Source organism: Gouania willdenowi, chromosome 16, assembly GCF_900634775.1.
Source record: "Gouania willdenowi chromosome 16, fGouWil2.1, whole genome shotgun sequence".
In the NCBI taxonomy this organism is placed as follows: domain Eukaryota; kingdom Metazoa; phylum Chordata; class Actinopteri; order Blenniiformes; family Gobiesocidae; genus Gouania; species Gouania willdenowi.
The window spans coordinates 17,148,501-17,176,014 of NC_041059.1; the positions used below are offsets into that span (position 1 = coordinate 17,148,501).

The 27,514-nt window shown below is 37.0% G+C and overlaps 1 protein-coding gene across 2 annotated transcripts; it reads right to left on the bottom strand.

Annotated features, from left to right (window-relative positions):
• Positions 1 to 287: 287 nt before the first annotated feature.
• Positions 288 to 25,710, bottom strand: LOC114478173 (rap guanine nucleotide exchange factor 5-like). 2 transcript variants are annotated; one of them, XM_028471047.1, is made up of 18 exons: positions 25,349 to 25,710; positions 17,478 to 17,617; positions 16,728 to 16,828; positions 12,570 to 12,648; positions 12,242 to 12,386; positions 12,057 to 12,154; positions 7,999 to 8,029; positions 7,748 to 7,826; positions 6,249 to 6,398; positions 5,789 to 5,886; positions 4,576 to 4,698; positions 4,282 to 4,460; positions 3,225 to 3,315; positions 3,071 to 3,121; positions 1,979 to 2,066; positions 1,766 to 1,830; positions 1,613 to 1,667; positions 288 to 1,068 (listed from the first exon to the last, which is right to left on the bottom strand). In XM_028471047.1, exons 1-18 carry the CDS (start codon positions 25,508 to 25,510, stop codon positions 950 to 952), a joined length of 1,854 nt encoding a protein of 617 aa, XP_028326848.1. In that variant the 5' UTR covers positions 25,511 to 25,710; the 3' UTR covers positions 288 to 949. The 2 variants fall into 2 exon arrangements, with proteins under 2 accessions (XP_028326848.1, XP_028326847.1); XM_028471046.1 differs by having other exon boundaries at positions 12,057 to 12,386.
• Between the last annotated feature and the right edge of the window lie 1,804 nt (positions 25,711 to 27,514).

Here is a 27,514-nt window from a genome sequence, read left to right on the forward strand (position 1 = left end):
CAGAAAAATGCGCACACACACAAAACCAAAGAAAGAAAACTGAATAAATTACCTTTAACAAAAGCATTTTAAGTGAACAGAATCCTGATTGAAGGAACACAATACTTATTTAATATGTAGGCTGATTTGTGAGCTTAACACTTCTTTGGTTGAACCTGATGAAGTATGGAGGGAGATTTGTTTCTTTATTATTCAATAAAAAAAAAAAAAAAAGAAAAGTATTTTCAGTCCAACAAAATTCACTTTTCAATCAAAGAAAAAGTGTTTCAATGTAATTTTTTGGAGTTTCAAATATTTATTTGCTTTTGAACACATTTTTTTTCTTTGATGGAAAATGTGTTTGAAGTGATTTTTTTAATAAACTGAAAATACCTTTTTTTTTTTTTTTTTTTTTTTTTAAGAATAAATTAAATTGAATAAGACACAAATCTAGCTCCATAATGAAGCACTGTCCGCTACCAGTGGTAATAGACAATATCCTAACACTGGTGAGAAACCCACAGTTAGGCTATGATGTGTTACAAGCCAACAGGGAAAACCACTTGGTAGTTTGCTGTATAGGTTATAATAATAAAACCTTAAAATTAACAAACACTTTACAGGGGAATGTCTTTGCCCTTTTGTGCAGTTGTTGGGTTAATAAATCTTCTGCCATCTGTAGGATAAAGCAGGTACTGCAGTGCTGGAGATACAAGTAAATGACTGTAGAATGACTTTAGATGGCTGTGGTCCAACAAACATTTAAAAAAAAAAATACTGTTAAATATTTCATAATTCTTTATCAATCAGAATTTGCTTGTTATTAAAGTGTCTACTGATTAAATGGCTCCCTCTGGTGGCTGTAGTGGATTGTGTAGTTGTCCTGGGAGTCCTGAGATAACAGAGATAACAAAGCCACAGCAGTAGTTTGTTCCTTGGCAATATGTGAAAAGCATGTGAATAGTAGTGTCTACGGCCGAGGCTCCAGCCGCTGGGAAAGATCAAACAGAGTCTGCTGATTGTCGATGATGTGGAGACAGTTGACATAGGATCGGACCTCCAAGCTGCTCTTCGAGGGAATTCCATTTCCTGGGCAACAGACAGAACTTCCAGTTAACAGAAATGTGTCAAAACTTTCTGCTGCCTTTGCTGTATTTAAATATATATATTTTTTTAATAGAAATGTAAAAAATAATATTTACTAGACAGATTATCAATGAGATATTTTTTTCTCCTTTTGTAAAGAAGATAGCCTATACAATAAAGATCAAACCAAAACTTCTCACGACTAAAAAAGAAAGAAAAAATATTATTAATTATTGAGATATATATTGTATATCACTATTTTGACGAAAATAATATTGAGATATGAGTTTTGGTCCATATACCCTAGCCCTAGTCCACAATATATACAAATGTAAAATAAAATAGCAATTTTTTACTGTTGCAGAATTATAAACCGGATAATAAAAGGTGTTAATATCTGTTCTGTTAGACAAAAACATATTATTTGTAGTTGATAAATATGTTTGATTCACTAAGGTGAAAAGTATATATAGTTTGGTATGTGTATCACAGAAAAGCCTGTCAATCTATCCATTATTTCCCACTCCGTCACGACTACGACACTCACCCATGGGATCTTTCTGACATTGTCGGATGAGTCGGGCCATGTCAGCGATCATGTGCTGCAATTTAAAACAGACAAAACCCTTCAAACCGAGCACAGCTACGTGCAGCAGCAGCAGCAGCAGCATACTGTGCCATGAAAAACACTCCAACTCACCAGCTTTTCAAAATTCACCAGGTTGTCATGAAAGGTTTTGTTGCATTCATGAATGAAAGTCAGATCTAGAAATAAACACAGCTTGTTAGCATTCATCAACAGGTTGGAGAGATACGATGTTGGGTATTTTTCACGTGGCATCTCCAGATGATCGTACACATCACACAGCACCAGCTATATTCCTTTCTTTGAGGGAAGTGATAATGAGCCAACCTTTCAGCAGCAGGGGAAGAAAGGGGATCTTTGGAGACTTCATCTTCTTAAAGGAGTCCCGGTAGGCCTTGTGGTTCAGTGAGGGATCCTGTGAAGATGTTCACCAAATGAATACAATGAGTGCAATCCTCAGGGGGGAATGAGTTAGCCTGTGCCTGCATGCTTTGTTAGAGCTTAATTATAGCGACATTAAAGTCTAATGATTGTTTAAAACCCTGATGTTTCGCCTAATGTCTATAAATATAAAACATCTGTTGGTTTCAGCCAGGCAACACCCGCACTGTCATAAAAACAAAAATTCGTCCTTCTCACTTTGCACAGAGGGGTTCATTGTTGAAAACTCATTGTTTCAGTTAGATTGATTGAAAGTGATCAAGCCAATCACAACCAGCCATTTGACAAAGCCACCATTCCAAGAAGGCAAGAAAAGAGTGAAAAGGGACTAAAATTGTCCAAAAGCAGTTGAGTGGTAAAAAAAAATTAGAAAGAGGAAACAGGTGGTATGTAATAGCAAAAGGTAGCCTAAATGAGCAAAATGTGGCAAACAATAGTGAAAAAGGGCAAACGTGGAACAAAAACAAGCTAAATGTTTGAAAAAAGGAAACAAGTGTTATTTATTGGCCAAAGGTAGATTATTTGGATGAACAATGGTTAAAGACTTGACAAAAAATGCAGCAAAGTATCAAAAAGAACTTGCAAAAATGAGAAAAAAAAAGGGATATTTATTGGCAAAAGGAAGCTAAAATCTGAAAAAACAAAAAAGTGTCACATTTTTTGGAAAAAGGGCAAAAATGGGAAAAAGAATGTTGAATAACGGCCAAAGAAAAAGGTAAAACAGGGTTTAAAGAGCCACATAATACCAGCTTTATCATGGTTTTAGTAAATTAATTTAACAAACTAAATTGGGAGTTGATGCCGGTTTCCCTGCCCTTATAGAACATGTCGCTGATCCACCCCTGGTTTCAGCCTCTGACTCAGACTTTGCTTATATGTCAAATAAAATCAATGTTGTTTTTTGTTTTCTTCATTTTAATAATTGAGAGAGAAAATGTGTATGGAGCTTTGAGTGAATGGTTTCCTTTGATAACTCACTGTAACTGTTTCCAGCTCTGCAAACAGCTTCTTAAACTTTCCAGGGATTTTCTGTCAAGACAAAATAAAGATTGGAATCTTTGGAAACATCTGTGGATGGAAATGCGACATTGCAGTTTGAAAGGCAATGAGAGGAAAATAAAGGTCCTCAAACCTCCCAGGTCTGACTGAGGCGGCTCACGGCTGCAGTGTTCAGGCCCATTATGATGGAAAAGAAGCAGTTGAGGTTCCTCTGAGCCTTGCAGCTATAAAAGAGCAATGGTGCACACAGTGAGCTTATTTCCCTGGGAAGATGCACTTCACTGGTTTACCACAGGAGAGGGTAGTCTCTGCACAGCCTGATCTGCACTGTTGGCAGGATTTACACATTTTAGTCATTTTAATCTCAAGTTTGCAAATTTAAAAAGCCATCAATGCTTGTTCAATTTATACAGTAATAAAAATAAACAGGCTGTTTGGTCTAAACAGTTTGGGTGTGAAATCATGGTTTGTAAATCTACATCTGCTGCTGATGCTGTGCTCTGACTGTGGAGGATATTCATTTTTCAATTACAATTAAGTTTTCAATTATCCATGTTCAATTACAAGTCAATTATGATTATGATGACCGATATTACAATTAAAATTACAATTGTATTTTTTCCACCCGAAAGTCTATTACAATTACATTCTCAATTACTAAAGTTCAAATTCAATTAATCACAATACTGAGCCTTTAATAAATAACCTCATAAAATGTAACCTTCTTGTGTTAGCTTTCTGTTAGCATCTCTTAAGATAACGGGTTGGTTTTGACCCTTGTCTTAAGTCAGCTGTAAAATACACTAAAAATATTACTTGTCATTCAATTGTGTTTTTGTTGTGAACGTCTGAGCCTTGTTTGTGTCTGTATATGCCTCAATTTCACTTAAAAGAGAAATAAATGGTAAAATGATTCTCAAGGGTCGTAAGAAAACTTAATATGAAACACATTTTGATAATTAAGTATGTGTAAGCCATAGAACTGTAATATTGTCCCCCAGTTTTGTGTTTAATTAAATTGTAACTGACAGTTTTTTATCTAATATAAATGCCATTTACAAAGTCAATTATATGAACTCAATTACAATTCAGTTATTACAATAGCAACAGTTATATAAATTGTAATTAATTACACAGTTACAATTATAGTTGCCCCCTATTGTGGAGCCTCTATGAGCTCAGGTTCTTACTGGGCTGCAATCTTGATGAACTTCTTGATGATTTGAATCCGTTTGCAGATGGTTTGACACAGTAGAACCTCAGTCATCACCCAGAGCTGAACCTCATTGCAACGTTGAAGCAGCAACTCCAGCGCTACCGTGTGGTGGCTACTGGTACGACGGCTGAAGGTGAAGTAGACCAGCTCTTGCTATGGAAACACATCATCACATAGTCAGTATTAGAGCTGAGCACAGCTGGGGATGTCATGTTTGGTGCATTTAAAAAAAAAAAAGGGAAACTTTGTATTCAAAGTGAAGTCTCACCTCATGCATGGAGTCAAAAATGGTTCTGTCAATGTCAGTGAGAGCAACAGCCACGTCCCATGTGTTCAAAGCCAGCAGACAAGCTGTCCTCTGCTGGAGCTCAGCGTTATCTATAAATGGGTTCTGCACAGGAGAGACAGCTTTTACCACCCAGGACTGCACATGGATTTATTTAACTCATGATGCATTTGAGGTGCTTTTTTGTAAATAAAACATTCATTCATCTTCTATATATTTCTTCTGTATATTGGCAGTTATCTGGATCAGTGATCCTGATCATGGTACCATGAGTATTCACACTTTAAAAGCTTATAAGAAATGTCTATCCACATTAATAACGATACAGTAGGTCCAAATGTATGGGTATCTCCATTGTTTTGAAAAAAATCACAATCAAGCTGAATCCGATCTGGATGAAACTCAGTGAGGTAATTGAGGAACATACTCAATATAACTGAGTCAACTTTCATAAAGATCGGTCAATAATATAGTATAAAAATCAATTTCACTGAATGTTTTCAAAATCGATTCATAGGTACTGAAATCAATTTTTTATCCTGTTGTACTCTAACCCCAGTAGTCTCGTGTTATAGTTTGGCATTAGCAATGTCGACTACTGGGTGCATTCAGTGCAAACATGGCGGATGCAGACAAAGCTCCCCTGGGTAAGTCGCCCCAACTTAAGTCAGAAGTTTGGAACCATTTTATTGATATCCAAGTAAAATTCAAAAGATCAATCAATCCATACTGAATCAAAATCGAATTGTGATAAATTGATCCAAAACCTTACTAATCAAAATCAAATCGATTCAGGAAATTGGCCACGATACCCAGCTCTAGTCAATAATTAATCGATTTATGATTTTTTGAAATTTTGCCAGTGATGACAGATTAAACTGATCCAGAATCAGTATATTGATCTGGATTCCCTCCAAAATCTGGAATCTTCCATGGCGGGAGATCTATCTTTGGTTAAAGTTTTGTCAAAATTGGATTTTGGCGTAATCCTGCTAACAATTAAACTAACCAATAGATAAAAGGATAATTCAATATTTCAACAAAAGAACAGACTTTGACGAGAGGTGTTTACTAAGTTTTTTTAATCAGTCAGCTCAGGGGATAGATGTGTGTCGACTGGCTGTGGTAATCATCTTCTAAAAGAAATAAACATGAATCTATAAAACAACTGAAAAAGGTGCTGTAATGATCCTACCAGGACTGGTCCCAGGTCTTTTCTGCACACATGCAGCCTCCCCACTGGCTGTAAGGAATGAGAGAGCACTCTGTCCTGAGGCTGCAGTAGAACTCGACCTGCAAGAAGACAAAACACATCACAAACAAACAAGCTGAACACCATGCCATGCAAGCATGACAAATTATAGAGATAAGGTTCTGTTTGACACCTTCACTCACTTCAATCACTCATAACAGGCACTAGCTTTAAACACAACTGCACAGGAGAGGATTGTCTCTTTGTACAGTCAGCTCTGTTGATTGTAAAAGTGCAAATGGCAATCTCACCTTCACATCAGACTCAGGTTGTTCTTTTTCTATGCATAAAATATGTCTCAATTTGTGCAGCTGCCGGTGCATCATGGGAATTAGATTTAAGAATTTTCTTCAGTGGTGGGTAGTTGTCCGTGTGTGAGTTTGAGAGTTCATGTGTTGCCTACCTCCAGCATAGGTGATCGCCACAAGCACCAGTTCCCCGTGGGGGTAATCTATCCTCTCTGCCACAGCCTGCACCAGATCCTGTGCTAGAGCTGCAGAGTGGGCTCTCACACTCAGGTATGAGTCCATAGTGATGTACACCTGACAAAGCACTGAGAGAAGAAAACACAGGAAGGCCTTTATAGCAGTTAGCACAATAGCACCATGTGGCTAAACTCTCACACCTTTTGACATTAGCTTTAGCATTCATCAGCAAGTGCACTGCCTGAACACAAGGTGGCGCTGGAGTTTTGTGACTCATTTGTGTGAATTACAAAATAGTTTTAAAAAAGAGGAAAAAAGTATTTGAGAGTATTCAATCTGTTGCTGCTTGACTGACTGACTGCTGCCAACGAGATTTTGTTGTATTGTCTACCCAGTGCAATGACAATAGCACATCCATCCATCTATCTATCTATATATCTATTTTTTTGTTGCGGGGAGGGTGCAGTGCATAATTTTCATTGTTTGAAAAAAACAAATATAAATATACATTTTTTACTTTTTAAAAACTGGCTGTAGGTGCAGCACAGATGAACCCAAACTTGTTCTGATTTATTTTACAAATGACCAGTCAAATTGTATAGTTTATGATTCCGTGTTATCCCTTAATGTGAAGTATATATATATATATATATATATATATATATATATATGTATAATCCATTGATGATTATTTGACAACAATCATCTTGGCCCTCAAACAAAAGTTTCACCAACATCAAGAAAACATGTATATTATACAGTATTTTCTGCTGTTTATTTGCAAAACACTCTTTAAAAAAAATCTCTTTTAACTCAGCACAAAACTCCAGTGACATCAGTGTAATGTGATTAGGACAAGAGATGTCTCGATCTGATATTGATGTGAGTCCAATATCAGCCAGAAAACAAATATCGGATTTTATTGGACTGCATCTATAATCGCCGATATAAGCGCTCGATAAAATTTTCCACTCCAGCACTTCTGTCCATAGGTGACTGTGGTTCACATTCTAACAAAGTAGCCTACTGTTGCTGACTATTGTTCTTTGTTTGAGTCACATCACTTGACCAAGCCTTTTCTAACATTTCACACTTCAAAATAAGTAATAAAAGTATGTAAGACTTGTGCTGATACTGTATTGGAATAATATCGGTATTGGCCGATACGTAAGGCTGCAATATTGGTATCATATCGGAAGTGAAAAAGTTGTATCGGGACATACCTAATTAGGACAATTGTTGAGTAGAAACACAATCAAAATAAATTAATTTCTTAAAAACAAATTCATTTCAAAATCCTAAATATAAATATTTTTGTTGATACTCTTAAATTCCATTTGAATTCTTCCTCTAGTAATGACATTTTCCAGTAATGATTCCCATTGTTCTACAGTACAGACTAATTGTCCTCTTTAGCTCACTTGGAAACTTTGCCTGATGGGAGGAATGTTTGAGGACAGTGTGTTTTACGACGTACCTTCTCGCATCTCCCTCTGTGTGCTACTGGATGGAAGCCCATTCTCTTTCAGACTCAATTGGTGGAAAAGTGCTTTGCTCTACAAGAAGGAACATTTTATTATGTTCATACATTCTTTTGAGAACATGATGCATTTCTACGTAACTGCTAAACATTGTCGCCAAGAGGAAATGTGAGGACAATAGTTTCATCCAAAGACGAAAGGTTATAACGTTAGTTTGACAAAGGTGAACAGGCATGTTCTCACTGACCTTTCTTTGAGGAGAGTAATCCTCCTTCAGGCTGGAAGAAGGAAGAAAAACATGTCAGTGAAATGTTCAGTCAAATACACAGAGGACATAGTTCATTTTTGTCTGTCAAGATGTCACCTGGACATGTGTCCAGAGGTGTAAAGAGTACTGATATCTACTACTCAAGTACTGTTACTTGATGTATGAAGCCACACATAAATACTCAAGTACAAGTATAAAGTAGCACAATTAAATAGAACTCAAAATAGAATGTTAAATTTTGGTAATAAATCTTGCCACGGTTCCCTTGCATACAGCAAACATCTCATGTATAAACTTAAAAAGGAAGAGATTAAATCTTGTACAATTGTAACTTAATTTATTTTCCACAAACGCATCTGTATAAAATAAAAGGTTTATCAAAATGTGCAATTCTTTTTTAAACAAACAAATTAATTCAATTCAAAATAAAATTCTCACGATGACTTCATGAACTCTAAAACTGAGAAAATAACTAGCATTCAATGCTTTTTTGGCGCGTTGCATTACGTTTAATCTGATTGGTCGGTTATGATGTGATGCATTTAATTGTTGTCTGGTCATTTCATTTTTTTGTAGTTTCACAATGTCGGTCACTCATTTTAAAACAAAAAATAATAATTTACTCATTAACTTTTGGGTGTAGAAATGTAACGAATTACATTACTTATTTTAAAACGTACTTGAGTACAAGTAAAATTACTGTACCCATAAAAGCAACTCAATTACAGTAACGTGAGTACTTGTAATCTGTTACTTTCACCTCTGCATGTCACAGTCTTTAGTGTGGAGTTACTTATTTAGGGTTAATATCAGGGATGGACAAAATGATCCTGGGACTTTACTTTAATTAACCTATTCTCATTGGTTGGCTGTGGTTAACATGATGGATGTGTGTCCATTATCATCTCTCAGCTTTAACTGGGTTCTGCATCACAATAGGCATGCTGGCACAAAGCCTGTCCTCTGGGATCCCCCCACCCCATATCCCCTCACTGACTGACAATCCAGCGCTAATGAAAAATATGATTCCTGCTGTCATGTCAAAACACAGCTTGTGATCTTGCGATCTAACTCCCCTCCTTTAGGCTTCAAAAACAGGATTGCTGCAGATACCAGTGAGCTTTAAAGCTAACACGAGCGCAAGAAAACCAAATGGAGTTTAGCTCACAAGCTTTCCGAAAATCAGGAGCTGGAGCTTGGGTTTGCACAAAGGACAGATGGGAATTGGTGGGAAGGCTCTTTCTATTTAAGAAAAAATGACAGAATTTGACTGGGTAGCAGATTGTAGCAAAGCATTCAACCATGTCCTCCCCTGGGGGTGGGGTTGATTGTGTAGAGTGCATAAGTAGTGGAGCATGTCACTCAGGTAGATTCAAGAAAAAAACCCTCTGCCTTTAAAAATGGGGGTGGTGTTAATTTCCTTCCCCAGAAATAAACTCTAATCAAGAAGACAAGGATAATACTATACTAGAACTGGTTTCCATATTAAGGAAGTGCTAGAAAAGGAGATTTGGTGGGAGGCAAAGGTTGTGCTTGAGGAGTGTTTGGTTTAGTTTAAAATAAAAACAAGTCATGTTGTTAAGCAAAGATTTGGGTTTGTTCAGGAGTGAAATATAAACAACAAAACCTTCACCAACTACCAAATATCCTCTTTGCCAGATATTGGTAATCTGGATCAGTGATTTTGATCGTCATGGTATAATGAACATTCACTCCTTAAAGGCTTGGAAGAAATTTCTAGCAGATGGTTCTGCTGTTTATGATTAAAACAGAAAGTAAAATGGAACTTTTGACTAGAGCATGTAATGCGCAAAGTCGTAGTCGTGTTGTAGAGAAAGCTCAAATAGCTGAACATAGGGATTTGTTGATTTTTTAAAACTGATCCAGAATCAGTATATTGTTCCTCATCACTTTTGAGATATTTCTGTAAAATTTCATCAAAATCCTTCCATTCGGTTTTGAGTTCGACTGTTCACTGAAAAATAAATCAATAGAATATTGTAGTCAAAAACATAACCTCCTTGGCGGAGGCAATACGCCTCTTAACAAGAGGCTTGACAGTCATTTAGTTCATTAAATTTTTTTTTACAAACTCTTTCCTCCTTTTATAATAGATTTTTTATAAATTCCCAGACACATGCTTATCTTTCTTCTCCTATTTCTACAGAATTAGAATGGGTGTTGTCTCAGGGTTTATTTCTGTACTTCAGCTTCCTACATGCATTCTAGGTTAACTGTAGTCTCTCCATGAACAAAACAAATTGATCTGTGTGTGTGAGTGGTTTTTAGTCTCGGTCTAATGGCCTTGTAGCAGCCTGGTGAGCTATCCAGGGTGTAACCTGAGTAATCTGAGATATGCTCAACTACAGGTTCTACACACAAATCTGAATAACACGGGAAGATCAATGGACAAAAAACAACAGTTTTTAGAGCTGGAACACAAAAAATTTGGAAGAGTACAAAAGGGAAAAATAGATGTTGACTGTTTAATAAGGCTTAACTCTAGGGGTGGTTAATCGGCCCATTCTCTCGATTTCATTTGATTCTGATTATTAAGGTCTTGATTCGATTACAAATCAGTTCTCAGTTATTAATGATTATTTCTTATTATTGATCTCCTATTTTAATTTATTTTAGGTAACACCTCACAGCACCTTCGATACTGTATAGTGTTATTGAAATTTCCCAATTGTTATTATTTTGTTTTAAATGAAGTACTTTACTGTTAAAAAAAAAAAAAAATTGTATTTATTCATTGATTTTATTCTACATGTAACAAAGATGCAGATGCTTTGGAACTTTCTGTGGTCATGGGACAGCTGTGTAATACCTTTAATCAAACTTGACTATTTAGAGGAAGTAAAAGTCATAACAAGGTTTCCATAGGTGAACCTGTGGAAGGATGGTCCCGCCTGACACTTGAAGCCATAACACCCCTGAGTCTGTTACACGGTGTTGTGTTGACAGAAAGTTAACAACTTCACCCTGTAGATAACTGCTGTATGATAGGCGGCAAAAGGAGGACTTGCCTGATTTGTATTACAAATCGATTCATAATTGACGATAATGAAGTTGCGATTAATCGATTTTACCACTGCTACTTGACTCGTGTGCTAAAGTTTGCATGTTCTATATGAGATATGTCTGTGATTTCTGATATCCTCCCAAAATGAAAAACATAAAATAAAAGTAGGCAGTGGCTATCCATACGGTTGCAGTATCAATATACTGACATTCTATCCATACGCAGTGCCCCTATTTGGCCAGTTTAGGTCACGTGATAGGTCAGTCATTGGTCAGTTTAGGTCACGTGACCAAAACTAAACCTTACCCTAAACCTAACCCTAACTCTTAACAATTGTCTCAATATTGGGTTATAACCTAACCCTAATCGTAAAACGCTACGTACATGTACTTTGTTAATCGTATCAATAGCAACGGGGGTTGTCTGTACAGCAACCGTACAAATAGACACTTTCATAAAAGTATTTGTTATTTGGAGTCTCAAAATTTGCTTTTGTGTGTTCGTGTCCCACCTGAATGAATGAATGAATGAATGCAGACTTTTAATATAATGTGAATGTCCTGATGATGGATGGATGGATGTTTTAATGGATTTCTGTATAAAGCTAGTATATGCATGTGTTTGGCTCTTATGTAACTCCTGTCTGGTGCAAAGTGGCAAACACTTCCAACAGCACTTTGATGGTTTCTAAAACGGCTGCATTTCCGTAGTTTAATGTGATGAATAAAGAGCTCTGTGAAGGTCATCTCTGAGCAGACACTTGCAGAACACTGGTATTACTCTTCAGTGTATGAATGGATTCATTGATAAGAGGCTAAAAGTAAACAGGCAGCAGAGAAAAAGCTCTTTATGCATCTACAGAACAGTTTGTGACTCTGCTGCCTTTCAGTTCTCATTGGAAATGTTAGACACCTATAAATCGTCTTTTTTTCCAATGCTTAGATTTTTCAAGTGTACAGATTTGAACTGCATGTAGTAGATTTATCAATAAAAATATTGTGCGATCACTCACTGTCTCCTATGCATCTGGTAGAGCTTCTGCAGTTCCCCCACATCCTTCTCCAGGGCTGGGTACTCATAGACATCATCCAACACGTAGCGGTACAGAGTCTGGAAGGAAGCATCAGCTTTCACATTTCCTGTGTTACCTTCCCTGTCTGGTTCCACCTTTTCCCCCTCTGGAAGTTTGTGTTCTACCTTCATGAAGAGTTTGACATGCTCATCTTCTCTCAGGAAGTCTCTGCACAGAGATATCCATTGAGAGATCAGGTGTAGGACTTTTTGTTTCCTCTCCAAAACTTCCTTCTGTTCCTCTTTGCCTCGCTGTCGCTTGTTGCAATAGGTGTGGCTCGGTTAAGGTTCAAAACACAGAAGAGCTGGCGAACATTTGCTGGTATTAAACATAGGATGTAGATTAGTAGATATGGCTATATAGATAATAAAATAATCATTCTAATTGTTAAAATGTACAAAAGAGGGTAATTATCATTTGAATTCTTGAATAAAGTTCTGGATCGAAGGATATTGTCCCAGCAGAGCCTGGCATAAATCGCTGGTAGACATGAATACTGGGTAGGTTATCAGGAAATCATTAAGGACTGAATCTGTGAAGACAAATGCATGACTGTCATCAAAGGTAAAAAAAAAAAAAAAGGGCACATCTTCCAGTTACAGTATCTCATAATTTCTTTAAAAATGCCAATTGTGCACACAGCCTCCATCGGTCCATGCTGGAGGGTTGGTGCACTGGTGACCTTGACAACAACTATATGATTAATGTCTGTTGAACTATTCATACAGTAAGAATGTCCTTTTAATTGAGACTGCCTCCATTTTCTTCCACTCTCTATTGATAATAAAGGACGAGTCACTTAACAGGCAATAGGCTGAGGCATTTCAGAGGCAAACACAATATGGGAAACCTCACAATAGCACATTATGGTAATGGTCTGTCCAGATAACAAGAAGAAAAAAGAGCATTTTTTTTTTGTCTTTCAGAAATGCCACAAAGAGTGCAGACAAACCTTTACTGGCGTTATCTCATTGTGTCATACGTGTAGCACTGCTAGCTGTATCAATGAAGATAAAGCAATGATCCTAACGTGCCATTTGACAGTTGCTGACCATTTAAGGCCAAAGTAATCTATCATTGCTAAACCATTTTCCTAATATGTTGACGAGATGCACTTTTATTTATTTATTTATTATTATTTTTTTGCATCGCTAACCTTTCCAAGGTTACACAAAGTGAAGTGTTGCAGTAAATGGATTGAATCCAGGCCAATTATATTCTTGTGTAAGTGGGTTAAGGAAATGCATTAAGCAGTCTACCTCTCTTACTTGTCTTTGTATTTTGCATGAAGTAACACAAAATATAAATTATTGCAATAGTTTTGGTTATTCGGTGTCATATTTTAAAAGTCACCTCTGAAACTTTTTGCACTCAACGATTGCCGTAAATATTAAAAAATATAGGAAATCAGTCGGAAATTCTCCTTGAATAAAGTGAAGGACACGAATCGCCAAAATCCAGTGCCCAGCCACAAAGGAAAAGCTTTACAAATCCTTTTAGTTTCACAGCAGCTTTCCCAGATCTTTGTGTGGGACTCCCTAACATCATTATGTTAATCCATGCAGAGCAGCTGCTAAGACATCACTCACTGCTTATGAGACGCTACACTCATGTATGTCCAGCAGGCACAATTACCCATAACCCCCAAAGTTTTACTTTCGATCATTTTAAACAACTGTTTATTTATTATAACAAGAATTAGGATTTTATTAAATTGCCAACAAAGGTTACCCTGAAACCAATTGACATTCATACCTCAAGTTAACATTTGCAATAGGCAGCGACTTCACCATCCAATGGAGCAAAACAAAGGACTATTTCTAGTTCTTTAGTCTTGAGTTTATTGATATAAATATGGGGTGTAGTTTTAACTTCGCATTACCTTCATTCAGGAACAAATCAGCTAAACTTATTTTAATAATCCATATTCATACACACTTTGGGAAGCAAAAATGTACACATTTAATGGGGTGGCAGTAAATAGAGAGGTCAATTGGTTTGCCCCATAGGCTATAAAATTAATATTATTATTATTATGTAGAAAAAATATCTTGAGAAATGATGTGAAAAAAAATTGAAATCTGCACAACTTTGAATCACAAAAGTTGTATGGGCATGCACTTTAGTCCTACAATCTATATCCAACAATAATTTAGCAGTATTTCACCTTTGTGTTCATTATCTTTTGACAGCAGACTTTAAAATCCCAAATTGTAAATAAAACTAAATATCCCTCATTCTGCTTTATTCTTTGCATTTTAATATACTTGTCAAAATCATTCAATGCCGTCTTTTAAGTGAAATGAAAGCTTTATGTAAGAGCGTTTTCCTCTTTAAAGAGTCTCCTTTCGCCATTTATTGCGATGTAATGTTTCTTTAACCACAAATGAGCTTTCACACTTTCTATATGGTGTGTGGCTATTAGAGATGGGACACAGACACATAAAAAAAACACAAATGTCCCATTACATGGTTTATCATTGTACGCTGTGAACAAGAATCAATAGCAAATTGACAGATGAGGCAGAACTACAGGAAAGGAGGCATCAGTGAAAACAGCAGCACATTAGAAACTTACACAGAGCTGCAGTAATTTCAATTTGCTCACCCTCAAACAATCGTGGTGATTTCACCAAAGTAGAAACTTTGCAGTAAAACTAAAGCTATTTTACATTTTTGATTATTTTTGAGAAGAGTGATCTTTAAAGGTGCAGTCTGTAACTCTTAGAAAAGTGACTTTTTGTCATATTTGTTAAAGCTGTCACTATGTAAAGACAGCCTTATATGAAACTAGTAGTTTGTGTGAAAAAAAACAGGCTCATTGAATCCCGCCTGCTGCCTTTGGCAGATTGCCAGAATGCACCGCGACCGAGCAAAAAGAACCAATCAGAGCCAGGATTGTGTTTGATGGACTGTCTGACAGCTGTTACTCACAGCCCCCACCCCTTTTTGCCGTGGCCAAAAGACAGCAATACTCATAGCAAGGCTCCTCTGAAAGTTACGGACTGCACCTTTAACCTCCCTATTATTGTTGGGGTCAATTTGATCCCATTCAGAGTTTGTCATTCAAAAAAATAATCGTTGACTTTATATTTTCTGACTTTTCCTAATTTGATGGGTACAATTTATTAAGCACAAAATTATCATGATGATATTTTTTCATACAGTATTGCATGCATTGGTGTTCCTCTGGGGTCAATATGGTTCATACTCTTGTGGTCATTATTGTAGTCACTAAATTTTGGAAGATTTGGATGGAAAGTATTGGAGATGGAGGCAAATATCCCTGGGGTCAGATTGACCCCAGGGGTAAAATGTGTCAGTAATATTTGAGGATAATAGGAGGGTTAAATGAACATACTCAATGGAAATAGTGACATGGAATAAAGACTCTCAGGCTGTCTTCTCCTGCAGAGCTGAACCTCCAAACTTCCTCAGCTATAGATTCATTCAGGAATCAATCTATAACAGCACCATCTGCTGACTTTCTCTTTATCTTCTGTGTTTTGACTCAGAGTCCAGTACCAGAGGGAAATACATCAACAATAGGTGTGCGATAGGATCATTTGGTCAAGGAGCAAATAACTATATGTGATACATCAACCAATCAAACAAAGCTCACCATCCAGGAGGACAACATGCTTTTCCTGTTCTTTATAATGAATAATGACATATCATGTGATCATTTTCACAACCAATGAGAGAAAAAATAAAATCACACCTCATCTTTCTCACTTGTTTTCATTTTCACACCTCCTTTTTTCTTTGCATTCCACCCATCATCACCTGACTGTGCTGCTGCTGCTGCTCTCCATCATCATTTCTCATTGTGCAATATTCCCACCACTCTGGCAGCAGCAGAGGGGCTCCTCTGCCTTGGCAACAGTGTGTCACACTATTATGCGCCTACTTGGATGAGAGACACTGTGTTGCTGTGAGACTGGACAGTTTGTCACACACAGTTTTTACATCATCGTCGAAAAGAATGGGAGTGACGTTACGCTACGATGTGACATAAAGAGAGAAGCTCAAACTTATCAGTGCCAGGGAGGGAATCCTCGCTCCCTGATGAGTAAAAAAAATACTGTCTGACAGGGGCCGTAATGTAAGGAATTAATGAGGAAAAAGGAGAGCGGTAGTGGGTCTTTCCCTCTTTACACCCACTTATTTACACGCACACATTAGTGAACTTGTAAGCTTTTGTATATCAGTGTGTGGAATAAGATTCTGGAACAGTTTGCCAATGGAAATTAAAGAGTGTACAGATATCAAGTAATGTAAATGAAAATTTCATTACGTTGTTGACAATTTTGAAAGTGTGTAATATGTTTGTGTGTGTGTATTTAATCAAAATCATATAAAGATATGACAAAATTTTAACTATAATGTAGGAAAAGGGCTGGGACTAATAAGTTTATACTTCCACCCACTCCCTCTCGGACGCAAAAAATGTATCTTTAGTTTATTGTAATGTTGTTTTTTGTATTATTGCATTTGTTCGAAATAAAACAGTATATCATCATTCAAACACACCACATAAGAGCAATTCATTCGTTTATCAGATTAACCCCAGATTAAAACTGAATGCATGTATAAAAGTAGTGCACCAACCTGATTCTTTGCCTTGTGTTGTTCCTTGATCGTCATCCAGCGTCAAGTCATTCAGCAGGTGCTCCAGAACCTTCTCTGGGGTTCCCGACACTACCACATACCTGTCGGACACAACAGAGTCAGTAGACGAGTCCTCCTCCATAGAGGACAGAGACCTGCTGCTGCTCCATTCCTCATCACCCTCCGTCCCTTCATCATCTATGTAGCGAAAGTAAGGAACATCAAAGGTGGGCACTGTCCCTGGTCCTGCAGGGCTGCTGCTGCTGCTGTCACTGCTGCTCTCCTCCGAGCCTTCATCCTCCTCCTCATCCTCCTCCTGCTCCACTAAGGCGGCGTGCAGAAGCCTGCAATCCGTCCGTGGCTGAGAACCCATCCTCTCAATGTCCCGTGTCCTTACCCTGGCAACGTTGCCGTGGTTACTGCCTCATGACCCTTGTACCCATTTATCCATCCATTCACCTGCTTGTGTTAGAGCTGCCAGTCCCTCAGGGAGAAGGAGGTATCCCGTTCTGTCCACGATTGGCAGACCCTCAGGTGTGAGTTGAGCGGAAAAGCTGCCAGTAGAGCTCTGGCTCACACGCAAATGTATTTAATCTAGTCATTTATGTGGTGGGAGTTTGTGATGCCTGAGTGTGTGTGTGTGATCCGCAGAGACAGAAAGAGGGAATGATGAGAGGGAGAGTGTTGAGGGAGAGATACGTAGAGGAGGTAGGGAGGGATTCTAGTATGGGAGGGGTGAGAGAGGCATACCTTCTGTTCCTCGTCTCTGCTGTTCCCCCTCCCCTGGCCGAGGCAGCCAGGACCTGCTGATCTAATGAGACCCTCTGGAGAACAAGCACATCACGGCCCTTCTCCCTCAGACACAGGCGGACTGCCTCGTCACTCTGGGGCTGGAGGGAGAATGGGGGGGTGTATGTTATCACCAAGGAGAGCTCCTTGTATCAAATCACCACTGATTTCCATTATAATACTCAGCATTGCAAAGGAAAGACTATTTCCATATATTATTATTCATTGCTTATCTGTGTGGCCCATTCAGGGATTATAATAACACTCTGACATATTTTAATTACTGATTCAAGTGTGAGACACATTAAATTATTGGCAGTGTCTATTTTCAATGATTTAGTATTTTTTTCCCTACTGCACATTTGTTTTAATACAATACTTTTTCATCACATTTTTAGCTTTATGCAGAGAAGTTCTTGTTCCTTTGCCTATTTAAGATAATAAAGTTGGTAAATTATTATTTTGGGTCAACTTCAAAAACAAAAATTGTTCAAAATTAATAAAATTGTAATCAAATCTTTAAAATAGATTTAATAACTATAATTTTGTATAGTTTTTCTATACCGATTCTTTGTTTGCATGAAACTGTTGCACATCAGATTGCATTTATTATTCATTTTTGCTCCTAAAAATGTGTTTTATATCGGACTTTGTATATATTCCTTCTTGGTTTCTTTTCCCACACTTCCTTGTTGTTACATATGATAAAGTTGATTTACATCTGCCCTCTGAACCAGTAGTAGCTACAGTTTATTTGTAAATTAGGTGTTTAGTTTCCCTTTTTATTGTTTCTAATGGGTTTCATACACCGTAGGCTGTTATTTATCTTCATTTATTATAAATAGCAATCCATTGTTGAAAAACCTGTGTTTGATCTTCATTTCTTTTTAGTTATCTCCAACTTTTGTTTACCTGTGATGGAAATCTGTCTCAGCTGAATTATCTTCGAAAACAAGATCTGTAGAGCTGCAATTCTTAACTGGTGGGTCAGGACCCAAAAGTGGGTCACGGACCTGTACTGGGTGGGTCGCGGACAGCTGGTCAATAAATAAAAATAAATAAATACTGTACTTAATGTCTCATGTGGAAACTTTTCTTTTGACTGGCATGCTGTGAAAGGCATGTTGCATAGTAAAATATATAGATTTATGTTTCAAAAAATAGGCCGTGGCTATTGATATGGAAACGTATGAATAGATGATTGGCGCACCACGTGACTTAAAGTTCCGTCAGTTTTATTTGATCTCATTTATTTTTAGCTACCCCGCTAACTCTTTTACTTTAGCCCTATTCCTATTTTTTTTGTATATGTATTTTTAAAGGTGGAATTTGTTGTGTTAAATATGTTAAAAAGAAAAAAATATATATGTCAAAAATGGGATTTGAACCCACGGCAGCAGAACAATGAATCCTTGATTCAGGGGCCTTAGACCACTCAGCCATCCTGACAAGGTGACAAAACACAGGCACATTACGCTTATGTAGAAAAGGTCTGGAAAACGTACTTATAGTCCCGGCGGCTATTGATACGTTTGCGTATCAATAGCAACTATTTTTGAAAAACTAAATTTGTTTGGTTGAATTCTAAAAAAAAAAAATTAAAATGGATTGCGATTTAATGACCGTGGCAAAATGTGGATCCCAGGTTGAGACCGGTTGAGAACCCCTGCTGTAGAGGTTATTCTGAATAAAGAACATAGATGTAACTTAGTTGTGTGCTGTATTAAAAAAAGAATACAGGCATGAATGCAATGATTAAGAATTAAATGACCATTAAACCATTTTTCTGTCTCTGTACAATAGAACAAATACTGACAATTATTTATAATAAATAATAATTATAAATATATGTATTTATTGATTTAAAAAAAATTTGACATGAGGTAACCTCGGTTTTTCATCGCTTTAGCATCGACTGCATCACTAGTTCAGTATAAATTCAGTTTACTTTTGAAATACCACATACACATTTAGAACAAAGACAATGATAGATCTCTGGATCATAAAAATGCAGAAACCAGCTCTACTAAGGATGTTCTGGTTCACTGATATTGTTGTTAATGAGGAGATGACTCAGTGTATGCTGCTAATTCATGCATCCTGCATTCAACTAAACCTCCCCCTTCTGCTTAGCCATCAGTCAATGCAACACAAGCTTCTGTTCATGCAATTAGCCATCAGACATGCTGGAAGTGGTCGCAGTTTGCTGTCTTGATTGCCTTTTGGAGGAAAACATGTTGGGTCTTCAGTCGGGCAGTGTTTCCTGGAAAATCACTGCTTTCCACAGAACAACAGATCAGATACTGAGGAATGCTATGATGCACAAACTCCACAAACACTATTTTAGGGTTGTCATTCATCAGCATATGTTCTATGTTAGACATTTAACAAAAAGGAAAGACAGCACTGATTAGCTTCCTGAATCTTTAGGAGACTTGTTTCTATCTTTGACAACAAAGATGCAACTTATTTACATCTGTTTAATCAAGGAGCCAGGGTTGGGGTCAATAGAGGATTTTAACGGCGCATCATCAATCTTGTCATCAACACGAAAGTCGCCATTTTGGAGATAAGCAGCAGGTTTTCAAACAGTACACACACAAGCAAAACCTGAATTTTTGAGAGGAAATGGGGAACTATTGCCGTGTTTTTGGCTGTACTAATCGGTCAGACCGAGTTTCGTAGACTGCCAAAAGTTATAACAAATCAGGGAGAACAGTGTCTGCATTTTATAGTCAGTAGTTCTACATCAGGAGAGCAGTAACATGAGACTAGCTCAACATTGTTGCACCAGTTGTTATTGGTGTATATGCAAACATTTAAATCCAGCTTCAGGTAGTCCAGTTTGTTCTCCAGGGAGTGGACATTAGAACGCAGGATAGAAGGAAGCGGCGTTCTTTGAGGTTTAGCTTTTCACTTCGTTGCTAGCCCCGCTCCTTCTTCTGATCACACCGCTTACATCTCCTCCGCTGGCGGACACCGCTGGTACGAGGCTGCGCTGCTGGATGTAGCCGGTGTAGCAATTCCAGGCTTGAGGTCCAGATTAGTTGCATCTAACGGACTATAACTGTTTGATTTGCCTAAATCTAAGATTGGCTGGCGGTCGTGTACTATTTTAGAGTAACTACGCTGCAGATTCACTGTGAAATGATTAGAAGTGACTTAGTTATCTGCCGATATACAGTATATCCGTTGATAACGCTAGCCTCTACAGCCGCAGCTGACCTCCAAATTTTGATAAGACCAAGTCCTTCCCCCTTTGCCATAATTGTAATAATTATCAATTACGCAGTTACAATTATAATTGACCCCAACCCTGCAAGGAGCACTGATTTTGTCATAAAAACACAGGACACAGTTCTTTCTACCACCAACAAAACTCTCAGACTATCACAAACAAACCATTTCTCACAATGAATTATTGATTCTGTCTGCTGCTTCAGGCTACTGCTGGGTGTGCTTTGTGTTTTGTGGTTACCACTGTCCCAGGACAGAAACACAGCAAAGCCCCCGGACAGATGCCCCCATGGACTATGGAAGAAACCTCGACTCAGAGCTTCTGAAGTCCTTCAAACACGGACAGCGGATTGAACACAACATATCAGCTTCTGTTCACAATCACGTCAAACCACAAGCTCCAAAGTCCCTGGAGCTACAGACAGACACATTGTAAGGACAGACAGATCTTTACTGTCTGTGTGTCTCTGAGCTGCAGAGCAGATCTGTTATGAATGGAATAAAACACTTAATGGAACCTGGAATATGTCAGTCCTGACAATTTAAAGGTGTTTTTTTATTTATTTTTTTTACTCTCCCACATTTGAGTAAATAATTAGTGAGCATAGCGTTAGTTCTTGCAGGCACGGAAGTCAAGCTAGTCCAGCCTTTTCATCTGTCAGTAACAACTGACAGCATCCATCCCCTAATTCAGTTAATCATCCAGCTGATCATGTTCCATGCTGCCCATTGATTAGAGTTAGTCTCACTGCTGCATTTAAACAACGGCAACACACTTACTTCCACAAGCTTTGTCCGAAAACATCTCCCAACCCACCCCAGCTCCTCCCTTTCTGTTTAATTAAACTGTGTCTTCTGTTGGCATCTAACGACGTCTGTGCTTCTGTTCCAGGAGGTCCTGCTGACCACTCTCTCTGCTTATTCATTTCCATGTAGCTCATGGAAGAGCTCCCATTCGCTTTGGGCTTTCTACGCAGCTGCTGGATGAACAGAGAGGTCCCAGAACACAGCCTTACCAAAACTAAAACAGCACAAATGATATATTATAGGTTTAAACCTATACCATTAGTCTCTATAGGCCTGTTCAACTGGTAAACTGTGGCAACGAAATCCTTCACTTTGTCCACTACTGGTTGTGCATTATTGATTGTTTCATATTTTTTTGAAAGGAAACCGTAACAAATTATTCTAAAAAAAAAAACAGAAACAACGTGCTGGAATTATTATACGGAAGTCAAGGCAACAATAAAGAGATCAGCAGATGCCTCTGAAGAAGACTGACGATTGACAGTCGAAAGTTGTCAGGAGATCAGAGTAAATTTCCTGAATAAATTATTAAAAGAGAAGACAAAAAGAACTTGCTGGAATTATAAATGATTGTTGCACTTGAGTACTCACTTGATAAAAGAAAATGAAAAAATACTAATTTGCCTTTGATATATTTTCTATTTTCACTTTCAACAAATCCACGTCCTTATGATTTATACAGAAAAGTTCAACCAAAAATTTCGAGCAATGTGGAAAACAGTTTTCTTCTCCCATCTGAGGTCTGATTATAATACCAGAAAATAAATAATGGCTTCTACAGAATGAACTATCTACTTTGTACATTAGAGGAGATTGTGTAACATTCAGCATATTTCAGGATCAAAACCTCTCACACACATCCACATACATGCAGCCTGCATGTATGATAAACATCTAGGTTTCCACCAGCTGGGATTTAACAGATTTCTGAGCTCTTATGGCATTTGATTCAGCTCTATGTTGCACATTATGTGCATTGTTACACTACTGGATTACATTAAACCATGACTGTGGAAGATTCATAATCGCTTCATAATGCTCTTAATAGTTCTATAGAAGGCCAACCTATATGACCATTATCACTAGGGTTATTACATATGTTATATATGTTTAAACTGAGTACATCATGAACACACATGGATGTTAAATATTATATAACATATTTGTGTGTCTATGATTTTACAATACATACATTAGCTTTGTTTTGTTATTATATAACACTGAAATGATAACATCCGCAATAATGGCTTGACACTAAAACCTGCCATAGATATGAATATGATGGAGTAAAGGTCAAAGCTGTGATGCACGGGAATCCACCCTCAAAGCACACAATGTGTTGGCATGAAGGTGAAGCCATTTGCGTCAACTCTTCCTTCAATTGTTCAACAGTTCAGCTCTCACATGCAGCAACAGGAAGGGAGAAGCACAGCTTGTTTCAAGGTTAGCCTATCAGATGGCTGCTGACAGCTAACTGGATGGTGATGTAATTTTTTAAGTGCAAGTGGAGGTGATTATGTGGACTGTGTGCAATAGTGTCAGTGTACTGGCAGATGTTTGTGGTCATGCTTCGAATGGAGAAGTTGAACTCTCAAAAAAGAAATTATTACCTGCAGTACTTGTATGTATTATTACCTGCAGTACTTGTATGTATGTATTATTACCTGCAGTACATGTATGTATTATTACCTGCAGTACTTGTATATATGTATTATTACCTGCAGTACTTGTATATATGTATTATTACCTGCAGTACTTGTATATATGTATTATTACCTGCAGTACTTGTGCATATGTATTATTACCTGCAGTACTTGTATATATGTATTATTACCTGCAGTACTTGTGTATATGTATTATTACCTGCAGTACTTGTGTATATGTATTATTACCTGCAGTACTTGTGTATATATATTATTACCTGCAGTACTTGTGTATATATATTATTACCTGCAGTACTTGTGCATATGTATTATTACCTGCAGTACTTGTGTATATGTATTATTACCTGCAGTACTTGTGTATATGTATTATTACCTGCAGTACTTGTGCATATGTATTATTACCTGCAGTACTTGTGTATATGTATTATTACCTGCAGTACTTGTGTATATGTATTATTACCTGCAGTACTTGTATGTATGTATTATTACCTGCAGTACATGTATGTATTATTACCTGCAGTACTTGTATATATGTATTATTACCTGCAGTACATGTATATATGTATTATTACCTGCAGTACTTGTGCATATGTATTATTACCTGCAGTACTTGTGCATATGTATTATTACCTGCAGTACTTGTGTATATATATTATTACCTGCAGTACTTGTGCATATGTATTATTACCTGCAGTACTTGAGTATATGTATTATTACCTGCAGTACTTGTGTATATGTATTATTACCTGCAGTACTTGTGTATATGTATTATTACCTGCAGTACTTGTATATATGTATTATTACCTGCAGTACTTGTATATATGTATTATTACCTGCAGTACTTGTATATATGTATTATTACCTGCAGTACTTGTATATATGTATTATTACCTGCAGTACTTGTATATATGTATTATTACCTGCAGTACTTGTGTATATGTATTATTACCTGCAGTACTTGTGTATATGTATTATTACCTGCAGTACTTGTGTATATGTATTATTACCTGCAGTACTTGTGTATATGTATTATTACCTGCAGTACTTGTGTATATGTATTATTACCTGCAGTACTTGTGTATATGTATTATTACCTGCAGTACTTGTGTATATGTATTATTACCTGCAGTACTTGTGCATATGTATTATTACCTGCAGTACTTGTGCATATGTATTATTACCTGCAGTACTTGTGCATATGTATTATTACCTGCAGTACTTGTGTATATGTATTATTACCTGCAGTACTTGTGTATATGTATTATTACCTGCAGTACTTGTGTATATGTATTATTACCTGCAGTACTTGTGCATATGTATTATTACCTGCAGTACTTGTATATATGTATTATTACCTGCAGTACTTGTATATATGTATCATTACCTGCAGTACTTGTATGTATATTATGTATACCTTATACTTGTATGTGTGTATCCTTTGTATTTATTATTATTATTTTTATTACAATGTTTCTGGTTTGTTTTTTTGTTATTCACACCATCCACCAGGTCACATTCCTTGTGTAGTTTTTAAACTGTACTGGTTAATAAAACTTTTCTAATTCTGATTCTAAAGATGTGGCTGACACTTACATTGCATTACTGAATGCTGGCATTTTAAATGTGTATCTGTTGATGTCACACATGGGTTTGATCACTGCCCAATAGAATATACTTGAAACATTTAAACAAAAATATGTTGTGCATTTTATGTTTTGCCATTTTTTATATGTCTACTTTATTTTTTATTTTTTTTGCTAGAGTTGACTCTTTTAACTCTCATTTGTCATATTTAAGTCAAGCCGCTTTTTGCAGTGTGCACAGAATCTAAATGAGAGCACTGATCTCCAGAGAAAGCAGAAACCGTATGGAGGGCGATAAAACAGACTACGAATTAAAATGAATTTGATTAATGAAGCTCTGCGAGGAATGGAGTGTGTTCTGACATAGTGCTCATCAAAAAAACAGTATAAAAACAATGATTACAGCTGTGTTTTACGACCTTTTCATATAAAGAATGCTAATTTGCTCATATTAGATGGCAAAAAAAAGTACAGTATCAGTAAATGTGAGCAGTTTCAACCTCCAATTTAATTTCTGAGTTGAAATATAATATCAACTCACCTCACTTGACTTCTCTGGTCCTCGTCTGTGGTTCTGCAGGAAGCGACAGCTGTCCTTAGCCAGTCTCTGCACCATCTCCAGTCTGGAGAGGTCCTCCTTGTTCCCCTGCTGCAGCGCAGGTGACACAGTAAACATGTACCTGAGCCCACAGTCCCACGACATTGCCAGTTTAGAAGAGTTGGTTGTCTGCAAGGAAATACTGCTCAACGTTGAGCTCACACAGCTCTTTAATAAAGTATCAGCAGCTCAAAAAAGAGTGCTTGGACTATGTATGCAATTCAGAGAAGTTCCTGAAACTTCTTTTTTAAACCATGTATGTCTTAGTCCATCAGTTGGTCTCCAGGCATCTTTGAGTCAATGGTCCTCTGTGTTCTTACTGTGCTTTTCAATCCTGGTTAGGGGTGTGAGTTGTAGATTCAGGAAACATCTGCTGAGCCAGACAGGCTCAAAAAGGAAGTTTCAAAGTGTCCTGAAAGCAGGAAATAGTCCGGATTGGGCCGGGCACTTCACACTCAGAGGTCAAGCTCTTGGTACGGTTGAGATGTGTATTACGTGAAAGCAGGTTCAAGAGGGGAACAATAGATGCAATTTTAATGACAAAGAGAACAAATGATAGCTACATTCCAAGTAGAGAGTTGTCATTTTATTAAATTGTGAATATATTGTGTTGTTTTGTCCAGAATATCATGAACTCATAATGCACACACACATTTCTATATTCCAATTTATTGCCAAGGTGCTGAAATTAAAAAGTTTTTTATTGAGTTTGTTTGTTTCGCTCACAAGAATTAAAAAAAAAAAAAAAAAAATCATGATTCGTGGATCGGTGACACCAAAATGGCACATAATTCATGAAATATGTAATTGTTTTACAGTATAACCAATAACTTAAGCCTTATTTGCCCCATCTTTTGTTTGTAATGTACTGCCTGTACTGTGAAATAAAATGCATTCTGAGCTTTTAAAGATTCAAAGTAATCTCGAGCAATAATTGAAATGATCAGTGACAGCAAATCATGGTTTTATCAGCATTACAGTGACACAGCACTTTTGAGGCTTCATATTCTTTAAAAATATACTTTAAAAATAAATAAAGTTAAACCCATTGCTTTTTAATTACTTGAATACATTTAAAAAATTTAGTTTTTTTATTATTATTTTTGATTAATCAGCACATAAATACACAACTTTGTTTAATCATTTCAAGTTCTACTGATTTGCTGAAAATCATTTAGTCTATCAGTTCCAATTTTACCTGCTGATTCAATTAATGTATCTGCTCTACTGAAAGTCATGATATGTAGTGGTTCCCTACAATCAGGTGTGTTGGAGGAGAGAGATATATACAGTATATAACAGTATATAACATTGGTCAGAAAGCCTTACGTAAAAAGTCTGACAAAATAAGCGATTTTGTTAATAAATGCTGTCTTTCACTTAGATCTAATATTAGAAGATTTCATGCAATCAAACTTCTGAAAATAAAAAAAAAATGGTAATAATGTGTGGTCTTGGTTTTTTATTATTAAGTTGTAGTGAAGCTGCTTTTCTCTACTGGCCTTTTCTTACAAAGTTGTGATTTCATATGTCTGACCATTGAGAGAGAGCATTGATCAGGGTAAAGCCAGGACTGTAACTCTTCATACAAACCCTTTCTTTATCTGCTGTACCATGATGTCTTTCCCCCTCTGTCAGCAATGCAATGCTCCATTAAGTCTTTGGAAAGCCATTCATTTCTTAAAAACGCTGATGAAGCAAATTGCAAAATGAGAAAAGCTCTTCGTGTCTTGAGCCCCTTCAGTTCAATATGTTGATCTCCTTTGACACCCATGACCGAAAACATCCCCCCCCATGTAAGGGTAGGCATACCAGCACCAAGAACTCACTTTAGCTGTTAATTGAGGTACTCCCTACTAGGGATAGGCCCATATGGATTTTTTTTAGGGCAGATGCTGATACCGTTTTTTTTCCATCAGCCTTAGCCGATGACCGATACGGACTGCCGTTTTTTTTATTTTTGAGCCAATACTACTTTTGCTACCTCAATTCACATCATAAAAATTACACAATGATGATAACAAATGGTACAAGTCTTAATTTTTAAAACAGGAATATTTATTGAAATTAACAAAGGTGAGGTAGAACGACAACAAGTAAAAAAAATAT